This window comes from Coregonus lavaretus (assembly GCF_964263955.1).
Source record: "Coregonus lavaretus genome assembly, contig: HAP1_SCAFFOLD_200, whole genome shotgun sequence".
Taxonomy (NCBI): Eukaryota; Metazoa; Chordata; class Actinopteri; order Salmoniformes; family Salmonidae; genus Coregonus; species Coregonus lavaretus.
In genome coordinates, this window is record NW_028166063.1 from 500978 (window position 1) to 521455 (window position 20478).

The 20478-nt window shown below is 46.1% G+C and overlaps 1 protein-coding gene across 2 annotated transcripts in view; it reads right to left on the reverse strand.

Annotated features, from left to right (window-relative positions):
• Positions 1-168: 168 nt before the first annotated feature.
• LOC311115145 (uncharacterized protein) overlaps positions 169-20478 on the reverse strand; it is a 33443-nt gene continuing 13133 nt past the window's right edge. Inside the window, exons 2-7 of one of the 2 annotated variants that reach the window (XM_084190351.1) lie at positions 10505-10703; positions 8524-9458; positions 8120-8261; positions 6994-8000; positions 2893-3208; positions 169-2658 (exon numbers count right to left, since the gene is read on the reverse strand). In XM_084190351.1, coding sequence (XP_084046477.1) covers positions 896-2658; positions 2893-3208; positions 6994-8000; positions 8120-8261; positions 8524-9458; positions 10505-10703 — 4362 coding nt within the window. In that variant the 3' untranslated portion in view covers positions 169-895. The remainder of the gene's footprint in view (positions 2659-2892; positions 3209-6993; positions 8001-8119; positions 8262-8523; positions 9459-10504; positions 10704-20478) is intronic. The other variant, XM_084190352.1, reaches the window with a different exon arrangement.

The window sequence follows — 20478 nt, forward strand, 5'->3', positions numbered from 1 at the left end:
ACATGCACATGGTACTACCAGACTGATTACCGCTGTAGCGAATCAGAACGCAAGCTCACAAGACTTCTGGATGAACAGAAACCACAATATGTCGAGAGGTGTTGTAATGGTGACATGCCATGGTGTAAATGTTATCAACAACACGTGCCGACTCTTGACAATGAAAGTACTAGTTCATACACTATCTTCACTTTTATTTCTATTGTTCACTTAACAAGATTACATTCTATCCATATCAATATTCCACAAACACCTCATTCTGAAATGATTGTCCACACACACACACACTACTTTCAGCAATATCTGAACTATCTTGACTTTCTAAAATAACTAACAGAATTTGCTAAGATAATGAACAATGATATTAAAGGCAAGTTACTATAAGTGTTAAAAACCAGGAAGAAGGGTTATTCTATTGACTACAAACCTAATATGGATTGGATTGTTGCATAATTAGCATTTTATCACATTAATAGAAATAACATTGATAACTTTATTTAAATGTTTATAGATACCACTAGCTAGTTTGCTCATTTCATTTCTTACCTTGGATTGATTGTGTATGTTAGGTAGTTTGCCTGCTTTATACTGTTCAGTCTGCTGTCTTTTAATTATTTTTTATATTGGGGGCGCTTCTAAGTTTGAATGTATTTGATACAAACTGCAACAACCTTGAAACCATTAACCTTTCACAAAAACACAATTATTGGAAACATGCATCAGTGTGCAGATATAGTTTTTACATTATGAAGTCATCATTGTTCATTGGTCCCAGTCTAAACCGACACCTCGTTTTGGAGACCAACAGTCATCAGGTGGCACTCTTTTTCAATCATCACGATTATCCAACCTACTAGCTAGCATCCACTAACTGCAGAGACTCCTCTTCACCCTACTAGCATCCACTAACTGCAGAGGCAGGCTCCTCTTCTTCATCATCAATACTCATGGAATCCTCTTCACTCTTCACATCTTTAGTCAGAGCCTCTTCAGTGTTTGTGCTCGGATGGATCTTCTTGTGTCGTCCCAGCTTCATAGAACTGGCGAAGCACTTACCACATTCAGTGCAGCTGTACGGTCTCTCTCCTGTATGAGATCTGATGTGTATCGTCAGTTCAGAAGCTCTTCTGAAGGTCTTCTCGCAGACTGAGCAGGGGAAAGGTCTCTCTCCCGAGTGCGTCCGGAGGTGTTCTTTCAGGCGCCCTGCTTGAGAGAAACCATTCCCACACACAAAGCAGCAGTGGGGTTTCTCTCCTGTGTGTAACTGCTGGTGTCTTTTCAAGGCTGAGGAGAAGCTGAACCGCTTGTCACATTCGGGACAGGGGTACGGTTTCTCTCCAGTGTGTACTTTCTGGTGGTCTTGCAGATGTCTTTTCTGAGTGAACTGCTTCTCGCACACAGAGCAACTGAAGGGCTTCTCTCCTGTGTGGATCCTCATGTGTAACTTGAATGCCGACAACTTCTGGCAAGCTCTCCCACATATGTTACAGGTATAAGGACTCTCCCCCAGGTGGACTTTGCTGTGGGTTTTGAGGTACGACGCAGTAGTGAAGCGCTTCCCACACACAGAGCAGGAGTACGGTTTCTCTCCTGAGTGCGTCGGGAAGTGTTCCTTCAAACGTGACAGTTGAACAAAACCTTTCCCACACACAGTGCAAATGTGAGGTTTCTCTTCTCTGTGTAACTTCTTGTGTCTATTCAGGGATATGTTGGAACCAAACATCTTGTCGCAGTCTGAGCAACCGTATGGTTTTTCAACTGAATGTACACTCTCGTGTCTTCGCAGATGGCCTTTGCGATTGAACTGCTTCCCACACACAGAGCAGCTGTACCTCAGAGTTGTAGTGTGGTTAACCTGGTGTTGTTGTTCAGGTTCTCTTGATGTTGACGGACTCTCTTCTTCCTCAGAACCCGGAGGATCGAAGTCCAATCCAACTTCTTCTCCGTCAGAATTGATCAGAACACCAAATACCTCATCTTCCTCCTCCTTCAGTGCTTCATTTGTAGCGTTCATCTCAGGTGTTTGGTTGTGGTTGTCAAACTCAACAGGTGGGAGTAGTACAGGCGGTAGATGTGTCTTCTGATGTTTCCATAGGTTGTGGGAACTGGTGAAGCTCTGGCCACATTCAGCGCAGCTGTAAGGTTTCTCTCCTGTGTGCTCTCTGTGGTGTACTTTAAGGTCTGCAGGTCTTGCAAAACTCTTCCCGCACACAGAGCAAGGGTAAGGTTTCTCACCTGTGTGCGTCCGGAAATGTTGCTTCAAACGTGACGATTGGGTAAAACGCTTCCCACACACAGAGCAGGGGTAAGGTTTCTCTCCAGTGTGTGTCAGCAGGTGTATTTTCATGGCTCCCAAATGGGCGAACTTCATCCCACAGGTGGGGCAGGGGTAAGGTTTCTCTCCAGTGTGCGTTTTCAGATGTGCTTTCAGGTGTCCCTTCTCACGGAATTGCTTTCCACACAACGTACAGGGGTAAGGCTTCTCTCCTGTGTGAATTCTTATGTGTTTTTGTAGCGCCGATAACTTTTGGCAGTCTTTTCCACACACTGAACAGTAGTGAGAGCTCTTAGTAGCTGTGTGATTCTCCTGGTGTTGTTCAAGTTCTCCTGATGTAGAGGGACGCTCTTCACTGTCAGAACTCTGACTGGGATTATATCCTGTGTGAAAAATATGGAATGGGTTAAACAAAGCAGAAGACAAGTCAAGACAATGGTTGAAAAATTCCAGAAGCTTTAACAAAATTCCCAGGTTTTCCAGAAATCCTGACTGGAGGGTTCCGGATGCTTATTCCCTCCTGATTCCAGGAATCTTCCAACCAGGCTTTCAGGAAAATCTGGGCATTATGGAAAGTTACATGAATTCACAAACTTATCTATTCCACCTCAACTTACCAAGAAGAGAAGGATCCCAGTCCATTTCTTCTCCATCAGAATTAATCAGCCCAACAACTTCCTCCTCTTCATCTTCATCATCTTCTTCGTCTTCATCCTCTTCTTCATCATCCTCTTCTTCATCATCCTCTTCTTCATCATCCTCTTCTTCATCATCCTCTTCTTCTTCTTCTTCTAGTTCTTCAGTTTTAATCTTCAGTCCAAGTGTTCGATCCTCCTCCTCCTCCTCCTCCTTAACAGTGATCCCAGCAGTTTGAGTGGAGGCTTCACCATGGCTCTGATCAGAAGGCAGGGACTCTGTGGGTTTGGGCTCAGCCTGGTGAGAAAATAATATAAAATGTTTTTTTTTTAGGATGGAGAACTTTATTTTCAAACAAATACTTTACTCGCTGCTTCTAAAAACAAATATTTTGCGCCCAGCACCCAGCCAGGCAGTGTTGCAGCACGAGGTGGGATAGGCTATAGGATTCCTAGGTCTTTGACTTGTTCCAGTTATGAAACAAAACGGCAGAAATACCTTGAAAACAGCTACTGCAGCATTTATTTTGCTATAAATGTGATCATACTTGACTATTTCTATTCACAAATGCGAGTGAAATGCTGGCACTGTGGAGCCCTTGCCACCCGCCAACGTGGCTTGTGAAATAGACATCTTACCCGCGAATTTCCAAATCTACCGGCGTTTGGCAGATGGCGGGTGTTAAGTTCAGGCCCTGGCCACCAGAATGATCAGACCAGTCACTTTCCCAGACACAGATTAAACTTCTGTGTTCTCAATGTCTAGAGGGTCGGGCAACGAGGCTCATACTGTCTAGGGGGTCGGGTGTCGGGCAACGAGGCTCAAACTATCTAGGGGGGTCGGGCATAGAGGCAACGAGGCTCAAACTGTCTAGGGGGGTCGGGCATAGAGGCAATGAAGCTCAAATTGTCTAGGGGGTCGGGCATAGAGGCAATGAGACTCAAACTGTCTAGGGGGTCGGGCATAGAGGCAACGAGGCTCAAACTGTTTAGGGGGTCGGGCATAGAGGCAACGAGACTCAAACTGTCTAGGGGGGTCGGGCATAGAGGCAACGAGACTCAAACTGTCTAGGGGGTCGGGCATAGAGGCAACGAGACTCAAACTGTCTAGGGGGTCGGGCATAGAGGCAACGAGACTCAAACTGTCTAGGGGGTCGGGCAACGAGGCTCAAACTGTCTAGGGGGTCGGGCATAGAGGCAACGAGGCTCAAACTGTCTAGGGGGTCGGGCAACGAGGCTCAAACTGTCTAGGGGGTCGGGCATAGAGGCTGAAACTGTCTAGGGGGTCGGGCATAGAGGCAACGAGACTCAAACTGTCTAGGGGGTCGGGCAACGAGGCTCAAATTGTCTAGGGGGTCGGGCATAGAGGCAACGAGACTCAAACTGTCTAGGGGATCGGGCATAGAGGCAACGAGACTCAAACTGTCTGGGGGGTCGGGCATAGAGGCAACGAGACTCAAACTGTCTAGGGGGTCCGGAATAGAGACTAACTGTCTAGGGGGTCGGGCATAGGGGCAATGAGACTCAAACTGTCTGGGGGGGGTCGGGCATAGGGGCAATGAGACTCAAACTGTCTAGGGTATCGGGCATAGAGGCAACGAGACTCAAACTGTCTAGGGGGTCGGGCATAGAGGCAACGAGACTCAAACTGTCTAGGGGGTCGGGCATAGGGGCAATGAGACTCAAACTGTCTGGGGGGGGTCGGGCATAGGGGCAATGAGACTCAAACTGTCTAGGGGATCGGGCATAGAGGCAACGAGACTCAAACTGTCTGGGGGGTCGGGCATAGAGGCAACGAGACTCAAACTGTCTAGGGGGTCCGGAATAGAGACTAACTGTCTAGGGGGTCGGGCATAGGGGCAATGAGACTCAAACTGTCTGGGGGGGGTCGGGCATAGGGGCAATGAGACTCAAACTGTCTAGGGTATCGGGCATAGAGGCAACGAGACTCAAACTGTCTAGGGGGTCGGGCATAGAGGCAACGAGACTCAAACTGTCTAGGGGGTCGGGCATAGGGGCAATGAGACTCAAACTGTCTGGGGGGGGTCGGGCATAGGGGCAATGAGACTCAAACTGTCTAGGGTATCGGGCATAGAGGCAACGAGACTCAAACTGTCTAGGGGGTCGGGCATAGAGGCAACGAGACTCAAACTGTCTAGGGGGTCGGGCATAGGGGCAATGAGACTCAAACTGTCTGGGGGGGGTCGGGCATAGGGGCAATGAGACTCAAACTGTCTAGGGTATCGGGCATAGAGGCAACGAGACTCAAACTGTCTAGGGGGTCGGGCATAGAGGCAACGAGACTCAAACTGTCTAGGGGGTCGGGCATAGAGGCAACGAGACTCAAACTGTCTAGGGGGTCCGGAATAGAGACTAACTGTCTAGGGGGTCGGGCATAGAGGCTCTAACTGTCTAGGGGGTCGGGCATAGGGGCAATGAGACTCAAACTGTCTGGGGGGGGTCGGGCATAGGGGCAATGAGACTCAAACTGTCTAGGGTATCGGGCATAGAGGCAACGAGACTCAAACTGTCTAGGGGGTCGGGCATAGAGGCAATGAGACTCAAACTGTCTAGGGTATCGGGCATAGAGAAAACGAGACTCAAACTGTCTGGGGGGGTCCGGAATATAGGCTCAAACTGTCTAGGGGGTCGGGCAATGAGGCTCAAACTGTCTAGGGTATCGGGCATAGAGGCAACGAGACTCAAACTGTCTGGGGGGGTCCGGAATATAGGCTCTAACTGTCTAGGGGGTCGGGCAACGAGTCTCAAACTGTCTAGGGGGTCGGGCAATGAGGCTCAAACTGTCTAGGGGGTCGCGCATAGAGGCAACGAGGCTCAAACTGTCTAGGGGGTCGGGCATAGAGGCAACGAGGCTCAAACTGTCTAGGGGGTCGGGCATAGAGGCAACGAGGCTCAAACTGTCTAGGGGGTCGGGCAACGAGACTCAAACTGTCTAGGGGGTCGGGGCATAGAGGCTCAAACTGTCTAGGGGGTCGGGCATAGGGGCAACGAGACTCAAACTGTCTAGGGGGTCGGGCATAGAGGCAACGAGACTCAAACTGTCTAGGGTATCGGGCATAGAGGCAACGAGACTCAAACTGTCTGGGGGGGTCCAGAATATAGGCTCAAACTGTCTAGGGGGTCGGGCAATGAGGCTCAAACTGTCTAGGGGGTCGGGCAATGAGACTCAAACTGTCTGGGGGGGTCCGGAATATAGGCTCTAACTGTCTAGGGGGTCGGGCAACGAGTCTCAAACTGTCTAGGGGGTCGGGCAATGAGGCTCAAACTGTCTAGGGGGTCGGGCATAGAGGCAACGAGGCTCAAACTGTCTAGGGGGTCGGGCATAGAGGCAACAAGGCTCAAACTGTCTAGGGGGTCGGGCAACGAGACTCAAACTGTCTAGGGGGTCGGGGCATAGAGGCTCAAACTGTCTAGGGGGTCGGGCATAGGGGCAACGAGACTCAAACTGTCTAGGGGGTCGGGGCATAGAGGCTCAAAATGTCTAGGGGGTCGGGGCATAGAGGCTCAAAATGTCTAGGGGGTCGGGCTTAGAGGCAACAAGACTCAAAGGTGAAGGCGTGGAGCAAATAGAGGCTTTCATTAATAAAAAGGAGAATGAAATCCTGGCTCTTCCAGAGCTCTACAGGGTCACACTTTACATTTAGGAAAACAAAAGCAGCAAGTCGACAGGACGAGCCAAAAGCTGCAAATCATATCCGTCCCTAGCCACACCTCAAGTGATGTGTGCTCTCCAGAGTGCGTGCTGCAGACATTGAAGTTTATAGGCATTCCATTAGAGGGCTGCCACACCCCCGTTAAGGGAACCGTGCTCAGCTGGAGCTTGTTCTCCTAACCAGCATTCCTCATGCTATCTAGGCTTGCCTGCTGCACCACAGTTCAGACTAAAATGCATGCTCAATGGGGAATCTCCCAATGGAGATTTTATCAATCTCTCAATGGAGAAAATGCTTAGTGCAGGACTAGTCTTAATCTGCGTCTGGGATATGGGCCTTTAGAATCAATTGAGAGGACCACTGCAACTTTAACAAATGTTTGGTTGACAGGATAATAATTTCCACCTACATTGATATTCTGGAAGGCAGCAGCATCTTGTAGTTGTAGCATCCCACTCCCAGTAGCCTGATGAAGGCTCACAACACTACAGATCCCTGAAGAGTTACGCTGGTGTCTCAGTAGGTTCTCAGAGAGCGAGAACCTCATTCCACAACCGGAGCACTGGTACGGTTTCTCTCCAGTGTGAACTCTCTGGTGTTTCAGCAGCTTTGACTCAATGGTGAAACTCTTCCCACACTCGGTGCATTGGTATAGGTTCTCCCCAGTGTGGATTCTCTGGTGTTCCTTCAGCTTGGTTGAAGTGGAGAAGCTCTGGTCACATTGGGAACAGGTGTAGAAGTTCACTCCAGTGTGTGATTGGGCGTGTATCTTCAAGGACACCAGTTGAGCAAATCCCTTACCGCATTCCCCACATTGGTACGGTGTTTCTCCGGTGTGAAGTCGTTCATGCTTCACAAGTGTCCCAGATAGTGCGAAGCGCTTGGGGCAGTAGGAACAGCGGTAAGGTCTCTCTCCGGTGTGCACTCTCTCGTGGTTCTTCAGCTTGGCCGCGGTGGAGAAAGTCTTCTCACAGTGAGCGCAGAGGAAAGGTTTCACCCCTGTGTGTGTCTGCTGGTGAGATTTCAGGTGCGCCAACTGAGAGAAACTCTTACCGCACTCGGGGCAGCTATGAGGTTTCTCCCCTGAGTGCAACAACTGGTGTCTCTTCAGGTCTCCCATGTGAGTAAACCTGCTCCCGCAGTCAGAGCAGGGGTACGGTTTCTCTCCACTGTGCACTTTCTGGTGCGTCTTGAGGTTTGCGGCTTGGGAGAAGCCCTTCCCACACACCATACACTCGTAAGGCTTCTCTCCTGTGTGTGTTCTCTGGTGTAGCATTAGTTTATAGGAGCTGGAGAGTTCTTTTCCACACGTTGAACAGATGTGAGGGCCCAGAGCTTTGTTCTCCTGGTGTTGGTCAGGTTCTACTGATGTAGAGGGACTCTTCTCACTGTCAGAGCAATGTTGAGGTCTCTCTGCTGTGGTAAAGCGGTAGTATGGATTAACAGGCAATTAAGTAAACTCCTTAAATATGTGAAGATCTGAGACTGAGCCAATAATATAACCCACACCTTACCAAAGTAACCTTTGAACTCACCAAAAGCAGGATCTTCTTCCTCTTCTTTGACTTTGACATCCAGTACCAGACTGAGCCCAGACTCCTCTACAGCTGTGGGTTCAACCTGCCCAGACTCCTCTACAGCTGTGGGTTCAACCTGCTCGTTTTGGTCAACACAAGCCTAGGATGAATAAATCAGACAACTTCATTCAATATAACACGTCAATAGCGGAATCAATCTTAGTTATATTGATGTTCTTGAAAAATTCCCAGGTTTTCCAGAAATCCAGGTTGGAAAAATTCCTGGACTCAGAAGGAAATAAGCAGGACATCTGGAATCTTCCAACACGGATTTCTAGAAAACCTTTTAAAGAAAATAAATACAAAGAATAATTGCCACCCTAAACTGGATACTTGAAAGAAGCATGACCAGATACACCTACCCTATTGGTGGTACCATCCACAGAGGTAGCCTCTTGCTGCTGTGACCCACCCTGTATACCTTCATGGATACGACGACGGTGACTAGTTCTATTCGCTGACGAGGAGAAACTCTTCCCGCAGTCGGAGCACTGGAATGGTTTCTCTCCAGTGTGAACCCTCTGGTGTCTTTTAAGGAGTGATGAAGATGAGAACATCTTCTCACACTGAGAGCAGTGGTACGGTCTCTCTCCGGTGTGCTGGCGCATGTGTATCTTTAAGGTCCAGGGCTGAGTGAATTCCTTCCCACATTCTGAGCAGCTGTACGGCTTGGCGGTGCTATTCTCTTCGCTAATATGGGATTGTTCATGTCTTGTTAGAGAGCTTGGGAAAACGAAGGTCTTTTTGCAGGTGGAGCACTGGTAAGGTCTCTCCCCAGTGTGCATCCTCTGGTGCATCTTGAGCTCTGCTGCCGAGTTGCAGCCCCTGTCACACTCAGAGCATGGGAAAGGTTTCTTCATGGTGAGTCTCTGCTTCTCTCCGGCGTGCGTCATCATGTGGACCTTCAAGTGCCACATACGTGAGAAACTCTTCCCACACACAGAGCAGTGGCAAGTTTTCACTCCGGTGTGTGTCTGATGGTGTAGTTTTAACTCTCCTTGGCTGACAAACCTCTTCCCACAGTCCTTTTCTGGGCAGGCGTATGGTTTCTCCCCTGTGTGCAACCTCTCGTGTGTTTTGAGGACCCCTGTATCACTGAATCTCTTCCCGCACACAGAGCAAGGATACGGTTTCTCTCCTGTGTGCGTTCTCAGATGCCTCCGTAGTTTTGAGGGGTGAGGAAACTCTTTCCCACACTCTGAGCAGCAGTAAGACGACTTCTTAGCTGTGTGATTCTCCTGGTGTTGTTCAGGTACTCCTGATGCCTCATCACTAGAGCTGGGGTTCGGACTCTCTCCTGTTTCAATCGTAAGGATTAAAACAAAGTTATGGTACGTCCCAGATGCCACCCTATTTCCTATATAGGGCACTACTTTTGACCTGGACCCTGGTAGTGCACTATATAGGAAATAGGGTATCATAATCTACTGTAACTCTCTATGTCCATATATTAAACTAATAAATCATCTCCTCAGGTGGCATTAAAGTATTGTCCATCTGTGGGTAGGGGCGGTGATGGTAATTGAATAACCGTGTAACTGACCCGTTATGGATGAAGACCATCATGAAAATAAAATAACCGTCAAAACCATTTAAATAGGCCTAGAATTCATTTCGGGAATTTTTATTTGTTATTATTAACTATATTTTCATGTTTACTTAATAGCAGGGGTGTTTACCAAAGATTCTAAGTGATTGATTTGCTAACTTAGTCAGCCTATTAAACTTTCTAAATCCCCTCCTCTTTCCAACTGACCTTTGATGCCCCAGCAGCTAATCTTCTAGATGCGCTACGGCACTTCAGGAAACTAATGTTTTCATGTGTGGACTTTCTTTTATACAATGTTTTCATTGCTTGCTAGTAAATAAATACATCGGTCTACTTTTAAAAAAGGTGAATCCTTAATGGTGAAACGACCCCCGCCCCTTTGATATTACAACAACAAAGACGTTACTGTAAACAACCAACACTGTTCTTTCCCCCCTCAGATATTATTACAGCCAACACTGTTATTGCCCCCCCCTCATGCATAATTACAGCATAATTACAGCCAACACTGTTCTCCCCCTCAGACATCATTACAACCAACTGTTCTTTTCCCCCTCAGACATCATTCCATGTGTGATAGAACAGCAGATACTGCAACAACAAAAACACCACGCTACTCACCTCCGTTTCATCTAGAAAAAATAAAAAAAATTACAAAGTGTCTGGGGCAAACAGTGGAGCTGTTTCCCCTAATGACGATTCCATCTTTAAAGATTCATCAAATTGAACTGCTGGTTTAAATCCCTTGCGAGAACCATTTTATTTCCAGTGAGCATTTTCAGTCGGCTACTTACCTGTATAATTAAAACTCCACTCCTCTAAATCTTCCTCCTCCTCTTTGACTACGATGTTAAATCGAGGTGTTTCACTGAAGCTGTCAAGGCCCCCAGGGTAGTCAATCTCCTGCCCCTGGTCACCATGGTTACCACCAGGACCTAGTGACAGTGTTGGTTGGGGTGCAGTGGAGCAGGATGGGGAAGGGCCACCCAAGTCCTAAAATACACAATCAAATCAAACTGTATTTAAAGCGCATTTAAAATCGCAACGCACTTTAATAGTCAAGCATAACAGTCAGTGCCATTGGTCAGTTAAAAAACGACATCATTTAACGACCACCTTCTTCTGACACATTAGCCTTCTGTTGGGTAAAACAGGGACAAGCCAGTCTGAAAGGTATTCTACTGTGACCCTTGACCCCATTCGCTGAGGTCTCAGGGAGAGTTGGAATATGCAAAAAAAATAAAATCCAATTCACACGTGTATTAATACAGACTTGTACATGTGTGAAACAGGAGAAATATAAGCACCCACCACATTATTATTAGTAGCTTGGTACAATGACAGATGTGCATTGATGCAAGTGAGCTGCCAGAAGCTCTTCTGTCCAGTTCAGTCTCTTATTGTCTTCCTGCTGCTGCCCGTATTCATAAAGCCTCTCAGAGTGGCTGATCTAGGATCAGTTTGGTCTTTCAGATTATAATGAATGGACAGAGGGACCTGATCCTAGAACAGCCACTACTCTAAAGACACTTTAGGAATACAGGCCCTGGGCCCGGTTTGAAGACGCAGCCTGTGATCTTAAGACACTTTAGGAATACAGGCCCTGGGCCTGGTTTGAAGACAAAGTCTGTGATCTTAAGCCACTTTAGGAATACAGGCCCTGGGCCCGGTTTGAAGACACAGTCTGTGATCTTAAGACACTTTAGGAATACAGGCCCTGGGCCCGGTTTGAAGACACAGTCTGTGATCTTAAGACACTTTAGGAATACACGCCCTGGGCCCGGTTTGAAGACACAGTCTGTGATCTTAAGACACTTTAGGAATACAGGCCCTGGGCCCGGTTTGAAGACACAGTCTGTGATCTTAAGTCACTTTAGGAATACAGGCCCTGGGCCCGGTTTGAAGACGCAGCCTGTGATCTTAAGACACTTTAGGAATACAGGCCCTGGGCCCGGTTTGAAGACGCAGTCTGTGATCTTAAGACACTTTAGGAATACAGGCCCTGGGCCCGGTTTGAAGACGCAGCCTGTGATCTTAAGACACTTTAGGAATACAGGCCCTGGGCCCGGTTTGAAGACGCAGCCTGTGATCTTAAGACACTTTAGGAATACAGGCCCTGGGCCCGGTTTGAAGACGCAGCCTGTGATCTTAAGACACTTTAGGAATACAGGCCCTGGGCCCGGTTTGAAGACACAGTCTGTGATCTTAAGTCACTTTAGGAATACAGGCCCTGGGCCTGGTTTGAAGACACAGTCTGTGATCTTAAGACACTTTAGGAATACAGGCCCTGGGCCTGGTTTGAAGACACAGTCTGTGATCTTAAGACACTTTAGGAATACAGGCCCTGGGCCCGGTTTGAAGATACAGTCTGTGATCTTAAGACACTTTAGGAATACAGGCCCTGGGCCCGGTTTGAAGACACAGTCTGTGATCTTAAGTCACTTTAGGAATACAGGCCCTGGGCCCGGTTTGAAGATACAGTATGATCTTAAGCACTTCCAAATTAGTAACACATTGAACAAATTGGAATTCGTATCATATCATGAATTGCAAAAACAACAAAAAAGGATGACGTATTAGTTCAGGGACTCATTTTGTCTTGTGGCTCGACATTCAAAACTACTGGCTGAAATTATACAAGAGCTCTGGAGCATCACTTTAAGACTAAGTTCATCGTTAAAACCTTCGTAGGAGCATCGTTAAATCTCTGCACTATTTCTCAGTTGCACTTGAAAATGCTTGTTATTTACTGACTGCCTCAGACCACTCATAGAACAGCTAAGTGCGTCGGTTAGATGCTTTTTTTTTACACAGAAGATCTCTGTTAAATATAGAATCAAGATGTTTATCTGTCTTCTGTGACCTCCGATAACGTCGGAACAAAGTTGACTACAAATAGGCCTACAAAGTTTCCATTGTCTTTGCAACTATTACAAACAAGTGAAGAATAAATGATGGTTCAAATTAAAAACCGAGACGACTACATTAAAAAGATACATACAGTCTAGGCTAAATAGGCTTATATATTTAAGTCATATTGAAATGTAGATTCAATTTCTATTTTGCTAATTGTAGGCTACTGTCTGATGTGTAACATGTACAATGATGTGCCAAATCTATGATTTAGTGTATTCTATGGTAGGCCAAATGCTTCCCAGCCGAAACAGTTCGGAAGAGTTTGTCGTGCATATATTATGACGAGAGTTTGTGACGTTATGGACTTCGTTAAATGTACAGTGCATTCAGAATGGATTCAGACCCATTGCCTTTTCCCACATTTTGTTACGTTACAGCGTTATTTTTTAAAAAGGAGAAAGTTGTTTTTTCCCCTCAATCTACACACAATACCCCCTAACGACAAAACAAAACAGGTTTACATTTTTTCAAGCCAATAAAAATAAAACCCGAAATATCACATTTACGTAAGTATTCAGACCCTTTGTCTCAGTACTTTGTTTAAGCACCTTTGGCAGCGATTACAGCCTCGAATATTCTTGGGTATGACGCTACAAGCTTGGCACACCTGTATTTGGGGAGTTTCTCCCATTGTTCTGTGCAGAGCCTCTCAAGCTCTGTCAGGTTGGATGGGGAGCGTCGCTGCACAGATGTTCGATCGGGTTCAAGTCCAGACTCTGGCTGGGCCACTCAAGGACATTCAGAGACTTGTCCCGAAGCCACTCCTGCGTTGTCTTGGCTGTGTGCTTAGGGTCGTTGTCCTGTTGGAAGGTGAACCTTCGCCCCAGTCTGAGGTCCTGAGCAGGTTTTCATCAAGGCTCTCCCTGTACCTGCTCCGTTCATCTTTGCCTTGATCTTGACTAGTCTCCCAGTCCCTGCTGCTGAAAAACATGCCACCGCCACCATTCTTCACCGTGGGGATGGTGCCAGGTTTCCTCCAGACATGACGCTTGGCATTCAGGCCAAAGAGTTCAATCTTGGTTTCATCAGACCAGTGAATTTTGTTTCTCATGGTCTGAGAGTCCTTTAGGTGCCTTTTGGCAAACTCCAAGCGGGCTGTCATGTGCCTTTTACTGAGGAGTGGCTTCCATCTGGCCACTCTACCATAAAGGCCTGACTGGTTGAGTGCTGCAGAGATTGTTGTCCTTCTGCAAGGTTCTTCCATCTCCACAGAGGAACACTTCCGTCTCATAGCAAAGGGTCTGAATACTTATGTAAATAAGGTTTCTGTTTTTTTAATTTTAATAAATTTGCAACAATTTCTAAAAACCTGTTTTTGCTTTGTCTTTATGGGGTATTGTGTGTAGATTGCTGAGGATTTTTTATCTGCCTTTGCCATCGATACTATTGGCCAACCTACAATCGCTTGATAATAAAGTGGACAAACTACAGGCACGAATATCCTACCAACCGGACATTAAAAACGGTAATATCTTACGTTTCACCGAGTCGTGGCTGAATGAAGACTCGAATAACATACAGCTGGCGGGTTATATATATATATATATATATATATATATATATATATATATATATATATATATATATATATATATATATATATATATATATATATATATATATGTGTATCGGCAGGATAGAACAGCAGCCTCTGGTAAGACAAGGGGTAAACAACAGCTGGTGCACGATATCTAAGGAAGTCTCAATGTTTTGCTCGCCTGAGATAGAGTATCTCATGATAAGCTGTAGACCACACTATCTACCAAGAGAGTTTTCATCTATATTCTTCGTAGCTGTCTATTTACCACCACAAACCGATGCTGGCACTAAGACTGCACTCAATGAACTGTATACGGCCATAAGCAAACAGGAAAACGCTCATCCAGAGGCGGCGCTCCTAGTGGCCGGGGACTTTAATGCAGGGAAACTTAAATTGGTTTTACCTAATTTCTACCAGCATGTTAAATGTGTAACCAGAAGGAAAAAAACTCTAGACCACCTTTACTCCACACACAGACGCGTACAAAGCTCTCCCTCGCCCTCCATTACAAGCAAAAACTAAAGCAGGAAGCACTAGTGACTCGGTCAATAAAAAAGTGGTCAGATGAAGCAGATGCTAAGCTACAGGACTGTTTTGCTAGCACAGACTAGAATATGTTCCGGGATTCTTCCGATGGCATTGAGGAGTACACCACATCAGTCACTGGCTTCATCAATAAGTGCATCGATGACGTCGTCCCCACAGTGACTGTACGTACATACCCCAAACAGAAGCCATGGATTACAGGCAACATCCGCACTGAGCTAAAGGGTAGAGTTGCCGCTTTCAAGAAGCGGGACTAACCCGGAAGCTTATAAGAAATCCCGTTATGCCCTCCGACGAACCATCAAACAGGCAAAGCGTCAATACAGGACTAAGATCGAATCGTACTACACCGGCTCCGACGCTCGTCGGATGTGGCAGGGCTTGCAAACTATCACAGACTACAAAGGGAAGCACAGCCGTGAGCTGCCCAGTGACACGAGCCTACCAGACGAGCTAAATTACTTCTACACTCACTTCGAGGCAAGTAACACTGAAACATGCATGAGAGCATCAGCTGTTCCGGACGACTGTGTGATCACGCTCTCCGTAGCCGATGTGAGTAAGACCTTTAAACAGGTCAACATTCACAAGGCCGCAGGGCCAGACGGATTACCAGGACGTGTACTCTGAGCACGCGCTGACCAACTGGCTGGTCATGGCTCACATCAACACCATTAACCCAGAAACCCTAGACCCACTCCAATTGACATACCGCCCCAACAGATGATGCACTCTCTATTGCAGGGGTGTCAAACGTACGGCCCGCGGGCCGGATCAGGCCCGCAAACGGGTTTAATCCGGCCCGCGAGATGATTTTGAAAAAAAAAATAATAATAAAAAAAAAAAAATCGTATAAAAATGCGCTGCAATTTTTCAATAAAATAAACTGCTGTTCCAATTGCGTCCACTGGATGGCGCAATAGAAATTGTGTTAAGCAAGCAAACTGTTTATACCGGGGCAGAGCAAGTAGGTCAAGCACGTGCAGCCAATGAGCTACTTTGTTTTGCCCACGATATTTATTACGGCTTCTACTTTTAACATTATGTGCTTTGGCACCCTCATTGCCCCAATATGTCTCTGTCAAAAAAGAGAAAAGTGGACGCAGAGTGCAGTGTTCCAAGAAAAATGGTCATCCTATTTAATCACGGAATTGAATGGGAAAGCTGTATGTTTGGTGTGTTCAGAGCATGTTGCAGTGCTGAAAGAATATAACCTTCGTCGCCACAATGTGAGTCTTCATGCCGACAAATATGACAACTTTCAAGGACAGCGGAGATGAGAGAAGGTGAATGAACTGTTGGCGGGTCTGAAGAAACAGCAGTCTGTGTTTTTCACAGCCGAGACATCAGTGACGCTGCAGTGAAAGCTAGCTACCTCATTGCTAATGAAATCGCAGTGGCTTCAAAACCATTTAGTGAGGGTGAATTTGTAAAAACATGCATGATGAAGGCAGCGGAGATTGTGTGCCCTGAAAAGCGGCAGGTTTTTGCAAATATCAGCCTGACAAGAGAAACAGTTGCAGACAGGATTTCCGATCTTTCAGTGGATTTGGACAGCCAGTTGAAGCAAAAAGTAAAGTCATTTATTGCGTTTTCGGTTGTAATTGATGAAAGCACGGACATTACAGATGTTGCACAACTGACCATTTTTTCATCCACGGAGTTGATGACACATTGACCGTCACCGAGGAGTTCGTGGAGTTGGTGCCGATGACAGATACAACGACAGCAGCTGATATTTTTACCGCACTCGTCGGCGCGCTGGACAGGGTCGGAGTGGACTGGTCCCGCGCTGTCAGCCTGGCTACAGATGGTGCGCCCTCAATGATCGGGAAAAAAGCAGGCGTTGTGACAAAGTTCAGAGAGAAAGTGCAATCTGCAAATGGAGGACGTGATTTTTTGACTTTTCACTGTATTTTGCACCAGGAGGCTTTGTGTTGCAAGTCATTAAAGATGGATAACGTCATGAAGGTGGTCATCCAAACTGTTAATTTCATCCGATCCAGAAGCCTGAATCACCGTCAGTTTGACAGCCTTCTCAGAGAGAAAGACCACATCTATGGCCTGCCATACCACACTGAGGTAAGATGGTTAAGCCGAGGTGCTGTGCTGAGGCGTTTCTTTGAAAGGGCAAACCAGTGTTAGAATTTCATTCCGCAGAATGGATGCCGGACCTTGCATTTATGGTGGATGTTACAGAGCACCTGAATAACTTGAACAAACAGCTGCAAGGGCGCAACAAAGTTGTCACGCAGTATTATGACAGCATACGTTCTTTCAAGTTGAAGCAGTCATTGTGGGAGACGCAACTTGCCGGTGGTGATGCAGCTCACTTCCCCTGTCTGAAAAATGTGTGCGCGACCCAACATGTGGCAGACATGAAGCGGTTCAAAGATAAAATAACTGGACTGTTACGGGAGTTTGAGCAACGCTTTCAGATTTATGTTTATATGTTTTTATGTTGATGTGCTATTGTTTTTAATTGATTTTATTTTATTTGTATATTTAACCTATTCTTGACTCTGTGGTTCTTGCACTTGTTTGGGGAACTGGATTTCATTCTTTTTATCTACATTTCTGCCTGAGAAATGACACCCTGATATAGTTCTGTGATCTGTGAAACAGTTCTGTTAATCACTGAGGCATTGTGTGTTTGTGTGTTCTTTTTCTTTAGAATTTTCAAATAAACTTGACGTGTTTTATGATTAATAGTGATGTTGTGCTTGTACTATTTTGGACACACTGTCCTCAGGCTCCAGCTTTATGTTGTATGTGGATCGTATTAAAACAAAGAAAACAATCTGAAGTTGTTGTTTTTAAGTTATATATACCATGATTTTTCCGGTCCGGCCCACTTGGGAATAGATTTTCCTCCATGTGGCCCCTGAGCTAAAATGAGTTTGACACCCCTGTCCTAAACGATATTATAACCGCGATCGATAATAGACAGTACTGTGCAGCCGTTTTCATTGACCTGAACAAGGCTTTCGACTCTGTCAACCACCGCATTCTTATTGGCAGACTAAATAGCCTTGGTTTCTCAAATGACTGCCTCGCCTGGTTCACCAACTACTTCTCAGATAGAGTTCAATGTGTCAAATCGGAGGGCCTGTTGTCTGGACCTATGGCAGTCTATGGGGGTGCCACAGGGTTCAATTCTTGTGCCGACTCTTTTCTCTGTGTATATCAATGACGTCGCTCTTGCTGCTGGTGACTCTCAGATCCACCTCTATGCAGACGACACCATTTTGTATACATCTGGCCCTTCATTGGACACTGTGTTAACAAACCTCCAAACGAGATTCAATGCCATACAACACTCCTTCAGTAGCCTCCAACTGCTCTTAAACACTAGTAAAACTAAATGCATGCTCTTCAACCGAACGCTGCTTGCACCCGCCCACCCGACTAGAAACACTACTCTCGACGGGTCTGACCTAGAGTATGTGGACAACTACAAATATCTAGGTGTCTGGTTAGACTGTAAACTCTCCTTCCAGACTCACATTAAGAATCTCCAATCCAAAGTTAAATCTAGAATCGGTTTCCTATTTCGCAACAAAGCCTCCTTCACTCATGCTGCCAAACATGCCCTCGTAAAACTGACTATCCTACCGATCCTTGACTTCGGCGATGTCATTTACAAAATAGCCTCCAACACTCTACTCAGCAAATTGGATGTAGTCTATCACAGTGCCATCCGTTTTGTCTCCAAAGCCCCATATACTACCCACCACTGTGACCTGTACGCTCTTGTTGGCTGGTCCTCACTACATATTCGTCGCCAAACCCACTGGCTCCAGGCCATCTATAAATCACTGCTAGGCAAATCCCCGCCTTATCTTAGCTCATTGGTCACCATAGCAACACCCACCCGTAGTCTGCGCTCCAGCAGGTATATCTCACTGGTCATCCCCAAAGCCAACACCTCCTTTGGCCGCCATTCCTTCCAGTTCTCTGCTGCCAATGACTGGAACAAATTGCAAAAATCTCTGAAGCTGGAGACACTTATCTCCCTCACTAACTTTAAGCATCAGTTGTCAGAGCACCTTACCGATCACTGCACCTGTACACAGCCCATCTGAAATTAGCCCGCCCAACTACCTCATCCCTATATTGTTATTTATTTTGCTCATTTGTACCCCAGTATCTCTATTTGCACATCATCTCTTGCACATCTATCATTCCAGTGTTAATACTAATTGTAATTATTTTGCACTATAGCCTATTTATTGCCTTACCTCCATAACTTGCTACATTTGCACACACTGTATATATATTTATTTCTGTTGTATTTTTGACTTTGTTTTACCCCATATGTAACTCTGTGTTGTTGTTTTTATCGCACTGCTTTGCTTTATCTTGGCCAGGTCGCAGTTGTAAATGAGAACTTGTTCTCAACTGGTTTACCTGGTTAAATAAAGGTGAAATAAATAAAATAAAAGAGCAAAAACCAAGCCACGAGACTGAAGGAATTGTCCGTAGAGCTCAGAGACAGTATTGTGTCAAAGGCACCGATCTAGGGAAGGGTACCAAAAAATTTCTGCAGTATTGAAGGTCCCCAAGAACACAGTGGCCTCCATCATTCATAAATGGAAGTTTGGAACCACCAAGACTCTTCCTAGAGCTGGCCGCCCTGCCAAATTGAGCAATCGGGGAAGAAGGGCCTTGGTCAGGGAGGTGACCAAGAACCCGATGGTCACTGACAGAGCTCCAGAGTTCCTCTGTGGAGATGGGAGAACCTTCCAGAAGGACAACCATATCTGCAGCACTCCACCAATCAGGCCTTTATGGTAGAGTGGCCAGACGGATGCCACTCCTCAGTAAAAGGCACATGACAGCCCACTTGGAGTTTGCCAAAAGGCACCTAAAGACTCTCAGACCATGAGAAACAAGATTCTCTGGTCTGATGAAACCATGATTGAACTCTTTGGCCTGAATGCCAAACGTCACGTCTGGAGGAAACCTGGCACCATCCCTACGGTGAAGCATGGTGGTGGCATGATGTTTTTCAGTGGCAGAGACTGGGAGACTAGTCAGGATCCTTGAGTGGCCCAGCCAGAGCCTGGACTTGAACCCGATCGAACATCTCTGGAGAGACCTGAAAATAGCTGTGCAGCAACGCTCCCCATCCAACCTGATCTGCAGAGAAGAATGTGAGAAACTCCCCAAACAAGCTTGCAGCATCATACCCAATAAAACTCAAAGCTGTAATCGCTGCCAAGGGTGCTTCAACAAAGTACTGAGTCCACGGTGTGAAAACTTATTTAAATGTGATATTTCCTGGTTTTTTAAATTATAAATTAGCAAAAATGTCTAAAAACCTGTTTTTGCTTTGTCATTAATGTGTGTAGATTGATGAGGGAAAAAATAATTTAATCCATTTTAGAATAAGGCTGTAACCTAAAAAAAAAATGAAAAAATTCAAGGGGTCTGAATACTTTTCAAGGCACTGTATTTTGGACAGATTTGGGCGAGAGTGAAACTTCTCGCTTCACCTCTTCCTCTCTGTTTACACACACACAAGCCCCTCTCCCTGCCGCTCACAAGAGATCACTTCTTCCTCTCTGACAAGCGGTTTCAACTCGCTCTTTGCATTTAGGTTTGGTCCAACAGAATTGGTCATATGGACACCGAAAGACATTGAGACATTATTTTACTGTAAACGAGAAGTTAATCTTTCTAACGATACCCTTTTAATGTCTCAACTACTCAAATTGCACGCAGAGCAGACACTACTAAAACAGGAGTATCAATGAATGTTGA